This window comes from Acyrthosiphon pisum, chromosome A3 (genome assembly GCF_005508785.2).
Source record: "Acyrthosiphon pisum isolate AL4f chromosome A3, pea_aphid_22Mar2018_4r6ur, whole genome shotgun sequence".
Lineage (NCBI taxonomy): Eukaryota > Metazoa > Arthropoda > Insecta > Hemiptera > Aphididae > Acyrthosiphon > Acyrthosiphon pisum.
Genome location: NC_042496.1, coordinates 12,275,902 through 12,290,363, shown reverse-complemented (window position 1 = coordinate 12,290,363; position 14,462 = coordinate 12,275,902). Strand labels below are relative to the sequence as shown.

Sequence of the window (14,462 nt, the reverse complement as noted above, 5' to 3'; positions counted from 1 at the left end):
ATATGGTGAATCTCATAGGTTTTTATATATATTTTAAAGGGAGTTATGCTCATTTTAAAATGTACAAGCAATTTAACATTATAAAATGCTGATAATTTGCTTTAAAATTAAAATATAAATGTTATTATGACATTTTTGGTAATAGTATGAGGCTAGCAAGATTTTTGGAATTTTAAGGTCTATGTGTAACATATAGGGTAAGGTTGCTACCAAGGAGCATTAGTGATATGAGGAAATCATATTAATGAGAAGAAATGAAAGGTACTGAAATATTGATTTATTTCATTGTTTGACCTTTTGTAAATATACATTCATACATGATACATACACATAATATCCATCATTATTATTTATATACATAAAGTAACATATAGCATACAATTATTGTTGTTCCAACAATTTAGTTAATTTCTTTAACGTAAAACATAGTTATTAGATATATACCGCATATTAACAGATATTGCAGGAATGACCCAGATAAACTAGCTCAAACAAAAAGTTGATTAGACACTACAGCAACACAAAAGTGTGGCACCTGAAGATTAACCGAGATAGGTGGTGAATCGCGGTTCTACTGTGTATATAGTTAAATGTAAGCAATTTATTTAGAAATAACACATTAATGTCTAAAGTTCAATAACAAAAAAGTATATACATTGTATTTACCTTTATCATAGGTATAACTTTGCGAGAATCTTTAAATTGATCATTAAACACTCTGTTGACTCTATTTTGAAGTTCATTATAAAATCTTTCTTGCTCTGAATTTTTAAAATCTTTAAGAGCTTCCAATTTTTCTTGACTAAGCAATGACTATAAATAATTTTCAAGTATAATATTATGTATATTTTAATATAGTGTTTCCCAATGGGGGGGGGGAGGGATTCCTCCCTAGGGCGGTATTAAGGTAGCTACTACATGGGGTGGGGGGATAACAATTAAAAATCTCACATTAAAATAGAAACTTTTATAACACTAGTACCTAATATTAATATTGTAATCATATTGTATAGTTTAAATTTAAAAAAAAATTAAAGATTTACTTATAAAGAAAAAAAGGATTACCTATTTTAAAATTTATCTGTTAAAAATCTAAAGCGATAGGGAAGGTGTGCAATTTTCAAAAATCTACAAGTAGCATTGAATTAAAATTGGAAAACATTGTTTTAATACTATAATTAAAAGATAAGTAAATTACTTGGATTTCCAAAGGATCAGTGGAATTATCTATTATATTGCTCAATTCATCAATACTTAAATTATCTAAATTTTCTTTTTTCATACTCGAAAAGTATTTTTTTGACACTTTGGTTTTGGAAGCCATTTCAGCAAACAACTCAGTTTTTATCTTATTTGAAATTATTTCTAATGACTTTTGTTGGTATGCTTTATACTTTTCTGCTTCAATAGTTTCCATTTTCTCATTCCTAAAAACTAAATTAATAAATTAATACAGTTCTAATTATCATACGTAACATATTCAATGGTGGGCCAAAACTCTCCATCCAACTCTTAAGTCTTACATCATACATGCACAATTATTTACAAAAAATTGCTAGAGCTTATCTAGATTTGTTCAAAGTATAAATACATGATTATATACTTTTTCTTAAAATTAACAGGCAGATGTCCAATTACAAAGTATTTTAATTCATTTAATAACAGTAACAGTTATGATATACAACAAAACTAAATATGTAGTAAATATAAGGGCAATAAGTTTAAGACAAGTAATAATAATATAATATTGATATTTATGTAAAAACTACCAAGTTCATTTTGGATTATTTCAAAGTTTTTAAACATGTTATAATTGGCAGAAATGAAGGAGTAAATTTAGTTAATCGATATGAAACATAATACGAATTACACGAGACCATGTGGCGTAACTTGATCGTAAAAGGAATGTAAAATATGCATACATTGAGTTGAACACTTGTATTGGAATGTGGATGGTCACAATGAATAAAAACACATGAAGAAATTCATCACATTCAATTTGACCAAAATGCACTTTATAAAGAAAAAAAATCCTGCTTTAACCTTATAATTTTTAAAATATCATGTTTAAAAGTTTGTAGTAGAGGCTCATATGGATTGTAAAGTTGTCTTGAAATATTACATTCAGTATATAATAACTGCAAAGAATGATGCTGCATTCCTAAAATTATATTACGACCTCAAAGATTCATGCATTTCCATTAGCTTGTAAACATATTACACTTATGATAAAACATTTTTTTTTTTAATCGTGTACCAAATCATTTTTATTTTATTATGTAAATTAATGGTATATAAAAATCATCTACAAATCTCTTAGTATACGATAAACTGGAACCAATAACAAGAAATTTCCTGGCCTTAAAAGTAGAAAATCTTGGCACCACCACTTTATTATTAATTTTTCAATAATTACTATACATACTAGATTTTGAATTTGTTTTCTTTTCAAGAAACATTATAGGGTATTTTCTAAGTATTACAAGTGAAAGAGATCCTATTATTCCACCGTGTGGTAGAACTGATTCTAAAGTAATAGGTATAGGTAATGTAGAGTTTTTATAGAATCCTAATTTGGCATACCAGCGTACTCTTCGTGTACTGTTTGTTGATATTTTAAGCTTTACACTATCGTGAACCTTACATACACAAAACAAAAAATTAAAAATTAAAGTTGTATTTTACTTTTAAGAAACTAAGGGCTAGCAGTATTTAAATTGTATAATATAGCTATATTAAATTTATTAGTATGACAATATTCAAGATTATAATACAAAAGTTTTGTAATAACAATATAGTATAGTATGAATATTATTAACAGGACGCTAGACCCACATGCGTTGTCTCCATCTTACATATGTACAACATAGCAAAAAACTGTTTTGCGCGGGATAGAACTACTTCCTCGGTATTTATAGTAGAATTACTAAAATTCCACAACGCATAGGGAACAACTTTATCTGTGTCGTAGCGTTTTTTATTTTTATTAATATCACTTACCAATAATTTTTAATAATTAAATGAAAATACAAAAAAAAATCCTAATGTTCTCAAACTGATAACTTTAATGTTATTTATGTTATCCAAATAATAAAAACGTTACGACACAGATAAAGTTGTAACTTATGCGTTGTGGAATTTTGGTAATTCTACTATAAATACCAAGGGAGTGGTTCTATCCCACACAAAACAGTTTTTTGGTATGTTGTACATTTGTAAGACAGAGACAACGCATGCGGGTATAGCATCCTCATAATACTAATTTATAGTACCTAATGATATTTAAATATTCTTAAAGTTAAAGATGTTTTAGTTCATCAATATTACATGATGCATGTATGTAAAATTGAATAAGTACTAAAATTATCGAATTTTAAAGCAATTTTTGGTTGAATATTGGTAAATTGATAGTTACATTTAAATAAAATGTAATTTTACATCGGACAAAAAATATTAAAATACCAACAAAAATCATAGGACGGCAGTAAGGTTACTAAACTAACTATTTTTAAACTTTTTTTTCTATAGTAAAATTACATTAAAATATAATTATCAGTTTACCAATAATCAACCAAAAATTGCTTTAACATTTGACTGAGTGTTACACAAAAAATAGATTTTCTATAAATAAATTAATTGAAGTAATAATATGCATTTTTATTTATTTGTAGTCATGAAATATTTACATCTAATGGATCAATCCCTTCTCCAGCACCAATAAGTTCTGCATTGTATATTATAAGTTTGGAACCAACTTTTATAATGCCTTTTTGTAAAAGCATATTCATCTCATAATCAATAATTCCTTGAACACTATACCAGCCATCAGTTAGTTCAATAGTAAAGGTTTCAGCTGACTAAAATACATAATAAAACTAAGTTACAAGAAAGATATATTCTTCTTTGGTAAATAAATCAAAGTTACTATATAGTTTATTTATTTTAATCATAAATAGAATCTGACATTTGATTCTAAGCGTAGCGAGTTATGTATTGTATTTAAAATGATGTGTGTTTTATTGTTTTTGTCTGTCATCAATATTTAGGGTTGTAAAAATGCTCCGATTTTCGAAATCAGTATATTTTCTGATAAGAAAGTGAATCTAGTTGGCAAATTCTCAGTGGTTTTAAAAAGCATCGGGGGAAAAAAAAAAAAAAATGTAATTTTTACGCGAAACCAATTTTTGATATTTTATTGGAACTCAAAAACTAATAGGTAACCATAGACACTTGAAATTCTCACCAAATATTTGAGAATATATATGATGAGAATTTTTATTTTTTTAGAAATTCAAAAATTTTTCTTTTTATAGCTAACATTAAAAATTCTAATAGAAAATTCCCAACAAGTTTTTTTACTTTTATCAAACAAAAAAAAATGTTCACTGGAAAGTTTCACTATTTATAGCCATGAGATATTATTATTAATTTTATATTGAATTATTAAATTTGATTATTATTTATACAGGTATGCTAAGATGACATAAAGTCTCAGCACAGAATCGTTTTTCGTATGCAATAATTTATCATTGAATTCAAATATAACACATTTATTGCAATGACATGCTTGACAATTACTGTACAGCAAACCAGTACCAACATTTCCACCCTTTTTTTAAATCAATTTTAAAATAGGTGTTTCAAAACGTATTACATTTTATGTTTTATCATTAGTCAAACAACTGGGAACTATTTAAGTTAAAATAAAAGATGAATGTATTGTATGGTGTAATGTGTAACTAAAGTTGTACTCAGATGGACACTTACATTAAATTTTAAATATGGTGTTTAAAACATGCATTTTACGTTTATTTATAAAAATGTTTTACCAATTATTTTATGTATGCACAATATTTAAAAATGTTAAACATTGTATATTAATATTATACATAACCAGGTATATTGTTTATTAATATGCAATATATTGATTTAAAAAAAAACCTCTTATTATAATAGTAATACGTTTAAAAATTACATATTATTCAAATGTATTTTTTTCTAAATGATTTCCAAAAATATATATATAGATTCATAATGATTGTACTATATTTAAAAATATCTAGTTCCTATTTTTATGTTTTCTTTCATAGAAATTAAAAACAATGTACTGAAAGTTAGTAAAATTATATGGTTGAACTAATGTTAAACTTAAATTTGATTTAATTCGACAAAATATGTTGACTATAAGATCTATAGATACATGCGACTAACTAAACGTTCTAAAAAAGGTAAAACTATCCAGATTCATTCAATATTGAAAAAACTATCGTTTTCATAAAAATATGCCTATTAAAAGATTATAAAATACTTACTTTATTAACTTTTGAAACACATAAAATTATCCTTTTTGATGTAGTTTCATCTTTTTCGAGTATCTTTTTTAATGCAGATCTTTGGCATTTTTCTATTTCTCTATAGTATCTATATAATAGTTGATGAATTATGTTTTTTGCAGTTAATAACCTAAACATTTATAAACCAATAAATCTTTAACCTAACAATAAAATGTTAAAAATAGTAGTCGTTATAACACTAGTTGTGGAATAATATTTAAAATTAGACTTGGTGTCTTGGTAGTACTGAAAGTACTGGGCATTGAATGTACAAACCAAGATTATAGTCAAAAGTCAAAACAAATAATTGTTTTACACATAGTGATATCAAGATATTTTGGAGGATTTGGAAATCATCACAAGAAAAATTATATGAAAAATCATTCAAAAAGAACACGACATGGAGAGACAATCAAATTCATGGTATTTATAAAAACATCAAATAATAGTGGACCTAATTTATGAATTGCATAAAAATTGAAATATAATTAAAAACCAACATAAAAACACGCATAATATTCTTAAATTTAAGAATGATAAAATGTTAATTCACTAAGTTAACAACACAAATTTGGTATGGTATACAAAATAATGTTTAGCGTTAAAATGTTCAGTAAATAGCTCAGTAGAAAAAAAAATATGGTAGAATTTGTGATAAAATGTCATTTATGAAAGGTAGAAAGTTTTTTTAAAATTTAAAATTTAATTTTAATAATCTCAAGTTACATGATTTCTCAAAAATTTTTAATAAAATATAAATATTGAGTAAGTACTTATTGAGCAAAAAGTATTTTAAACATTCAAAGTTTGGATGATCAGATTAGTGGAATTCATGTTTATAGTAAAAAAACTTTGACCAGTGACTTCATTGGGGGGGGGGGGGAACTGGGGAATTTGCCCCAGTCTAGTATTTACAACAACCTTAAGTAGGCACATATACCTCTTCACAACTTGACCACTATGGCACTATGCTATGAGAATCTGAGTGAAAAAAATGTTGAGTCGGAAAAGCAGTTGCCCTAGTCTAATAAAAACTGAAATGACGCTACTGGCTTTGACTCTAACATAATGTTATAACTGTATACATATTTACTTGTTTCCAAAATGATCAGGAAAACAAATTTCAGTAGCAGCTAATTTCCATACTATAAAACGAAAATGGTTTTCTATCCATCCTTTAGGAATAAGTTTACCATCAACAAAATTGTGTGATAAAAATAAGTATTTTAAATCTTGAAAATTGTACATTTTATTTTTATGTCCTCCAGATGATTTATAATTTCTGTAAAAAACATGTTATTATGTATTAAATTCAAAACTAAAGAAAATCAAAATATACTTTTCCCAATATAACTTCAAATGTATAGCATTATCAACATTCAATTTGATTAATTCTTTTGCTACACCATTCTCAGGAAACTGAAATCATTATATAATTATATGTTAAATTGTTATAACAAAATAGGTGCAACTAGGGATGGAACTTAATAGTTTTAATGGGATATAAAATATAATCCATAGTAATTATACAACCTGAGTAGTAACATAATAAATCTATCTTTGATAAAATAGTTTATATCACATGCTAACATTACAATAATTCATCTTTAACATATTTATGAACAATAAATTGTTGCATGAATGCAGTGGCGTAGATACAATTTTTTTCTGGGGGGGGGAGGGGGGTTAAAATATATTTATGATACAAATTACAAGTTATTAGTTAAACTAAACGTCATTTTTATTTTGTTTTAAATTGGTATTAGTTATAAATAGTTGCAATAGTTTTATATTAGACTGTTGTAATAATTCATAAAATAAAATCCACTCGACGTCGTTATCGCTGTTTATGTCGATTTTATAATTGGTTGTTATTTCAGTAATAGTTATCGAGGTCTACCTATGATAAAATTGTTATCGACAATAATTTTATCGACTTGTCGTGCTATATAATTTATTATTCGTACCGTCGGTAGTTTACCGAAAGTCTCTTATCACAACAATTTTCCCAAAACAAAATACCAATATAAAAAATATTCTTGATTGAGGGGGGTGGAAACCCCTTACAACCCCCCCCCCCCCCACCCGTAACTACGCCACTGTATGAATGTGACATATATAACTATTTATACTAATATAAATATGAAAATATATAATAAAATATACATTAATTGAAATAGGTACTATTACATTAATATTACATTATAAATAGGTACCTGTTTTATAGGAAATATTTTTGGTAAGACCCAATCAACAACTTCTGGTAATGATACTTTGGGCCCATTCAATTTGTTTGATAAATAAACACTAAATGAAGTATTTAATTCATCAATTTCCCATCCACCATTATGTACTGTTTTTTTAATTTTATAATTAATTTCTTGTGTATTTATAGGGCTTCCTGGACGTTTATTTCTCAGTACTGGCTTACAAATAATTTGATCTCTTTCAAACTTTTCAACTGTGTTAATTAAAGACAAATCATCATCAAATATATTTTCTTCCACTTGTTTTAAAATTTCAAAGCAGTTTGATTTTGTTTTTAGGTCATTAGTTAATTTTAAGCCTTTGTTAGAACTAGTGCAAACACTTGAAATGGCCTTTGTTTCCAGTGAATTATCAAATAATTGTGTATCATCTTTAAATGTTGGTTGATTTTTTTTTAATAAGTTATCCGAATCTTTAATAGATTTATTTCCACCATTCAAAAATTGATTACAAACGTTAGACTTTGAAATAGTTTTGTCCTTCGTAACTGATGATGAATATTCATCTTTTAATATTGTTTGAACTTTTTTTAAAGCCACATCTGATACTTTAATAGATTTACCTCCAGCAGTTGCAAAACCTTTACATATATTAGGTTTTATAACAATGTTGTCCTGAGTAACAGTTGAAAATTCATTCAATTCATTTTTTAACATTGTTTGAACTTGTTGCATGGCTTTATCTGATACTTTAATAGTTTTACCACCTGCAGTTGAGAAACCTTCATGTTTATTAGGGTTGGAGACAATATTCTGTTGAGTAATGACTGAGGATTCATTTAGTTCATCTTTTAACATTGTTTGAACTTTTTGTAATGCCTTATCTGATATTTGAATGGATTTACCTCCAGCAGTAGAGAAGCCTTTACATAATTTATTAGGATTTATAACAATATTGTCTTGAGTAATGTTTGAAGATTCATTCAATTCATCTTTTAATATTGTTTGAACTTTTTTTAAAGCCACATCTGATACTTTAATAGATTTACCTCCAGCAGTAGAGAAACCTTTATACATATATTCATTTGCTAAGGAATCATCCTGAGTCATTATTGGAGATTCATTCAGTTCATCTCTTGCGATTAATTGAAATAGTTTTAATCTTTCTTTTGATTCATCTTTTAATGGATTGCTTTTTATTATGTTCACTTTATGATCAATAAAATCTATTGATGTGCTCATCACTGCATCAAAATCTTTATTCAAATTATTTTTTTTTGATTTATTGCATAAATTAGATACATTACTAGTATATTGTTGTGTCCACTGATCATCAAATGATTCTAATGGTTCTGTTATATCAGCTATTTCACACATCTGTGTATTTCCAATTGGATTCATTTCTTCAGGATCTAAAAAGTTACATTTGGAATCACTTATACATGTGTTCAACCTACTACTTTTAGATTGTTCACTGTCATTTTTAGATAAGTTAGTTTCCTTATTTTTTAGTTGATTTAAAGTAGTAAATTCTCCTTCAAAATAGAATTTATTCTTTAATCTAGATTCAGTTAATACATTATCTTCCATACTTAATGCCAATTGTAATAATTTGTTTTCTTCTTCCGTGTCATCAAGTTTAGTAGTGCTATTGCCGTAAAGAAAAGAAGCTAATTTTTTTCTCTTTTTATCAGTATCAACACTTATTTTTATTTCTTCAGTTAAACTATCATCCATAATTTCTGACATTTGACACACTTGTTCTAATATATCCAAAGAAATGTTAAGTGAATCTTGATCTGTTTCCAAATTAGACATACTAATTGCCTTTTCTTTTTCAAATAAGCATCTTTTAGCTTTTTCATTCACATTATCTTCATTTATTCTTCTCGTATTATCTGTTATAATTGGAGAATCAATAATAATACTTTTATGAGATGGTCCAATTAAGGTTTTGTTTGTTTTCCATTTGTTTAATTCATGTTTTTTACAAAGATTTGATGAATTCTGGTATTTCAATGGATTCTATTTAGAAAAAAATGTATAATATATTAATAATATTTCAGATTACAAATATAAATATATGTTTACCAATGAAAAATCAATTTCTACATGTGATTTATGTTGAAAAATTTCTTTATGATTGTATAAGTTTGTTTTTAAAGATGACGTTGACATTATTGGACTGAGGCTGAAAAGATTTTAAAAAAGAATATGACTTACAAGATGCCACTGTTAGAAACTTCTATAGTTCTACATTTAAGTACTAACTTAGACTAAAACTTTAAATATTATTAACTCAATTAAGACAAATTAAGGACTAAATGGTTTTTAAACATTTTGAATATAAAAATATTACTTCATTATTATTCTTGAATCCATTTCTGGTTTGTTAAATTGTCGAGTATTTGGCGTTGATTGTAAATTACTAAATAAACTTAAATGTTTTAAATTGTTTGGTGGATGAACAGATGGAGTTGACACTGTTTCTTGATTTTCCTAAATCATATTAATTTTTACATTACACAATTACTTATGTAATCATAATTATAAGTAATTTTAATAATTAAACCACATAATTTAGATTTCTTCAAAATAATTTCTTATTGCTCATGAAGAAAGCTTAATGTAGAAGACAATCATAAATATAAAGAATATTATATTATAAAAATTAAATTAACAAAGCACATATTTGAACAACTTAAGAGGATGTGATACCCACATGTGTTATCTTCGTCTTACACACGTACGACATAACAAATTTTCGTTCAGCAGATTCAATAGTGTGTTGTTAATTTTGATATTAGAGTGAATTGACCTATTATCAAATTTAAAAGTGAGACTATTATTTAGGGCTCCACGTAGGCTTTTATTAATTTTATTATTTTTAAGTGAGTTATGATCATTTTAAAATGTACACTTTCAAAAAGGTCATAACTTACTTAAAACTAATAATATCAATAAAAGCCTACGTGGGGCCCTAGATAATAATCTTACCTTTAATTTGATAATAGGTCAATTCACTTTAATATAAAAACTAATAGCACACAATTGAATGTTCTGAACGAATATTTGCTATGTCGTACGTGTGTAAGATGGAGACAACACATGCGGGTATCACGTCCTCTTAATCTCAAGACTCTTGGGACAACAGTAATAGGAACTATCACTCTCAGAAGGAGACGAAATCAAAAATAGTCTTGGAATATTATTGTGCAAATTTACCGAGTTCCAAATAGAAGTGTTTTAATTGAGAGACTACCATATTTATACTTTCTGAAAAATATAATATCTGTATTTAATGTCGGTATTTATTTTTGTATATTTTTAAATATTCAAGCTATATTATTTTTTTTTTATATAAAGCTTTCCGTTTATATATTTTCTGTACCATTTTAAATTTTCATGTTTAAAATTTTTTTTAGATATTTTATTGATGTTTATACAGAGTATTTACATAACTAATACAATAAATATTTAAAGTTTAAATAGTATTAAATTAATTTTACAATAAAATGCAACAGCATTTTGTGGAACACTCCATTATAATTTATAACACAATTCCACATGTTAATTTTCATGAAATATGTAATGTACTTATAATTTGTAATAGAAAAGTTTATAATAATATGTGTTATAAACTCTTAAATATTCTATGCAGGTTAGGTACATGAAATCAGTGGCGTATCCAGGGGGATTTAAATTGTTAAATAATAAAATTTTTTATATTAATAAATCATTTTCAGATAAAATTTGCCAAAAATTAATTTTGGATACACTACTGCATGAGATATAATTACTGTTTAGTGTTTACTATTTCATACCTTTATAATTGGATTTAAGTCACGAGGATTTGGAATAGATAGTACATTACAATCTGATTTAATTGTAGGACTTTTAGCCCTTAAACTTTGTTCTTGACTTTTTTGATTTTCCATCTATAACAAACAATTTTAAAACTTATGAAAAAATAACAATAAAACATAGTTAAGATTTTCGTAAAACCACTTTAGAAAAATTAATTACATTTCTTAATTTTGCAATAAGAACTAAGTACAATTATATTAATTTTACAGTATGAATACTCAGCAGTAACATAGGCGGAAATCCATTAAAATTTCTGAAGGGACTAACATTATTAACATCAACAGTGGCTCCGAACTATATTTTAAAAGGGGGGGGGGGCAAGTAAAAAGTTATACGGACCACCACCTCTGTTTACGCTTGCTTCAGTGCTGCATATGTATACATTAATAGCTTATTAGGAACATAATTCATAAGTAGTTTGCTGGGGTATCCACGGATCCCCATGACCCCACCCACCGAAAAAAAGGGGGGAGAGGTCGCCCCTCTTGGGTTACAGGTTCGGCGCCACTGAATGTTTGTGACGCAACTAGGGTCAAATTTTTTTGGGGAGAGAGGCTTAAAGCCTAACTAACAAAACTATTAATTTAAATTAATCCATAGGCGGCTTATATCTAAATCAATAAGGAATATTTTTCTGGGAGGGGGGGGTTAAATAGTAGTCGGGAGGGGTTAAGCCCCTTAGGCCCCCTAGTTGTGCCACTATTTGTAACTTATTTTATTGTTACAAATTTTAATATGTCAATATGTTTAAATTTTAGTTATAACTAGGATTCAAAAGTTGATAAATTTCCAAGCTAAAAATGTGTTTCAATAACATACAAATCTAAATAACTAATTTTTATTGATATTTTCATGCTACTTTTTGTTATTTAAAGTGAATTGTTTTAATAATTTTATCTAATTTTTAACCAATTCCCATTATTAAAAAGAAAATCAATAACTTTTTTTTTATACTTTGTAAAAATTTACAAATAAAATAATTTTAAAACAATGGTGTTTAATTTTTTTTTTATTTTTTTTCCTTTTATATCCTGTATACAAAATTTCTTCCAGAAGGAGTGTTTCGATTTCAACATATAGTTCCTTATCTATTAGCAAATTGAATCAAGATGGTACTTTAGAGAGGTCATTTTTCGATTTTCTCAATAGTTATTTAATGCCAAGGGAAAAACCACCGGAAAATGATGAAAAAACGCTAAAAATGGGATTTTAATTTCTAACGCTTTGTTTATCATCATAGAAACGAATAAAAAATTAAAATATTTTAATATCAATTCAACTTACATGAAAAATTAAATAAAAACAAAATATAAAATATCCAGACTGACAAATTGTCTCTGCTCAGAATCGTTTTTCTTATAGAATGATATTATATCATTGAATTAAAGTCTAATACAACCATTATACAATGACCCACTTGTAATCTACTGTACAGCAGAGCGACATCCACTTACCTGCTTTTATTAATATGATTTTATAGTTTATATTTTATATTCAGAAAGAAGTAGTTAAGTACTCGTAGGTACTTAATGAAATTTAGAATTGTAACTATGACAATTTACTTAAATAATAATAATAATCATCTTTATTTTGCAGAATAAAATTCCAATTTCAATTTAATTATTCAGTGTGGTACAGACATACAGTGTAAATATACATAATTATAATATTTTATTCATAGATTTACAATAAATAATTAAATTTAAAATATAATATACTAATATATAAAGATAATTTATGAGTTAGGTCTAAGAATATAATATGAAACTAGGATATGAATAAATATAATTATAATGCACTATACTACATTAATAGTTTTAAGCAGTTACAATGACCCACTTGTAATCTACTGTACAGCAGAGCAACATCCACTTACCTGCTTTTTTTTATAATTTGAAAATCAAATAATTTTAAATTTGTTAATTTGACAAGATATTTGTATTTTTAAACATAACAAATAAATATTAACTAACTCTTTCATAAAAATAGAATTACATATACTATTAAATTGATAATTTGATTTATTTAATATAAAAATTTGATTTACTTATAAATTTAAATATGATAAAATTAATTAGAAAAAGTAATATATATCTTGGAATTTTAATAATTAATACATATTTTCCAGGACATCGTTTTCAAGCCCTAGTAATAGTTGAAATTAGCATTTACATAGAAACATAGTACATATTTTTCGTGAATCCTTCATATAAACAAATATTTATTAGTAAATATGATTATTTTCTTGAAGAAATAAAAATAAATAATCAAGTAAATTTCAAAGTGCCTATATAAATCTTGAATTTTTGTTATTAGAATTAATTATATAGATACAAATTTTTAGTGTAACTATTGTACCCACTTACAACTAATCAAGTAATTTGTTCATATCTAGTACCACCACAACCGTATAATATACATATATATATTATATAGAACATTGTATAAAAATATACTATAATACCTAAAGAGAATTTATATTAAAAACAATTATTACCTTATTGTCCTTATTTATGAATGATAACTTATAAACAAATTATATATCAGCTACCACTTTTTATTATAATTTTTTTTAAGTATTTGGGATTACAAATAAAACATTAAAAAATTATTCGTCATTTTACCCTTAAACATTATCCACAGTAAATATTTATTCAATACTTATTAATTTCATAATGAAATATTGATATATAGATACTTCTGAGTAATAAGAAATGAGAATTGAGTAAGTACTGACATTTGACTTTGGTCTTTAGATTTTAAAATTAGAATATATAAGTATTGAGTATTGAATAGAAATTATAATAAAATACTTTAAATTCATTGATTGAGATTAGAGTAAATAGTAAATAGCTATTACAGGTAAATAATAAATAATAGTAAGTAAATCTGTATGCATATTTTGTATTTTGAAACATATTATATTTAAAACAATATTGATACTATGGTCTACGATAACCGATAATATTTGATGCTGATATGAGTGACGAGAACGGTAATGAGATAATTATCGTTGCGACGAGTCTCCGAAATCCGAATTTTATAAACGATGTGC

General features: G+C 25.7%; 1 protein-coding gene across 1 annotated transcript in view; it reads right to left on the bottom strand.

Moving 5' to 3' along the window:
- The window catches only part of LOC100166339 (breast cancer type 2 susceptibility protein-like), a 24,899-nt gene extending 10,669 nt beyond the window's left edge, over positions 1-14,230 (bottom strand). The window contains exons 1-12 of the mRNA XM_008188287.3: positions 13,905-14,230; positions 11,365-11,478; positions 9,900-10,039; positions 9,632-9,731; positions 7,550-9,565; positions 6,673-6,752; positions 6,427-6,615; positions 5,313-5,463; positions 3,687-3,857; positions 2,426-2,639; positions 1,199-1,434; positions 667-813 (exon numbers count right to left, since the gene is read on the bottom strand). Of these exons, the coding sequence (XP_008186509.2) occupies positions 667-813; positions 1,199-1,434; positions 2,426-2,639; positions 3,687-3,857; positions 5,313-5,463; positions 6,427-6,615; positions 6,673-6,752; positions 7,550-9,565; positions 9,632-9,731; positions 9,900-10,039; positions 11,365-11,478 (3,558 nt within the window). The 5' untranslated portion in view covers positions 13,905-14,230. The remainder of the gene's footprint in view (positions 1-666; positions 814-1,198; positions 1,435-2,425; positions 2,640-3,686; positions 3,858-5,312; positions 5,464-6,426; positions 6,616-6,672; positions 6,753-7,549; positions 9,566-9,631; positions 9,732-9,899; positions 10,040-11,364; positions 11,479-13,904) is intronic.
- Between the last annotated feature and the right edge of the window lie 232 nt (positions 14,231-14,462).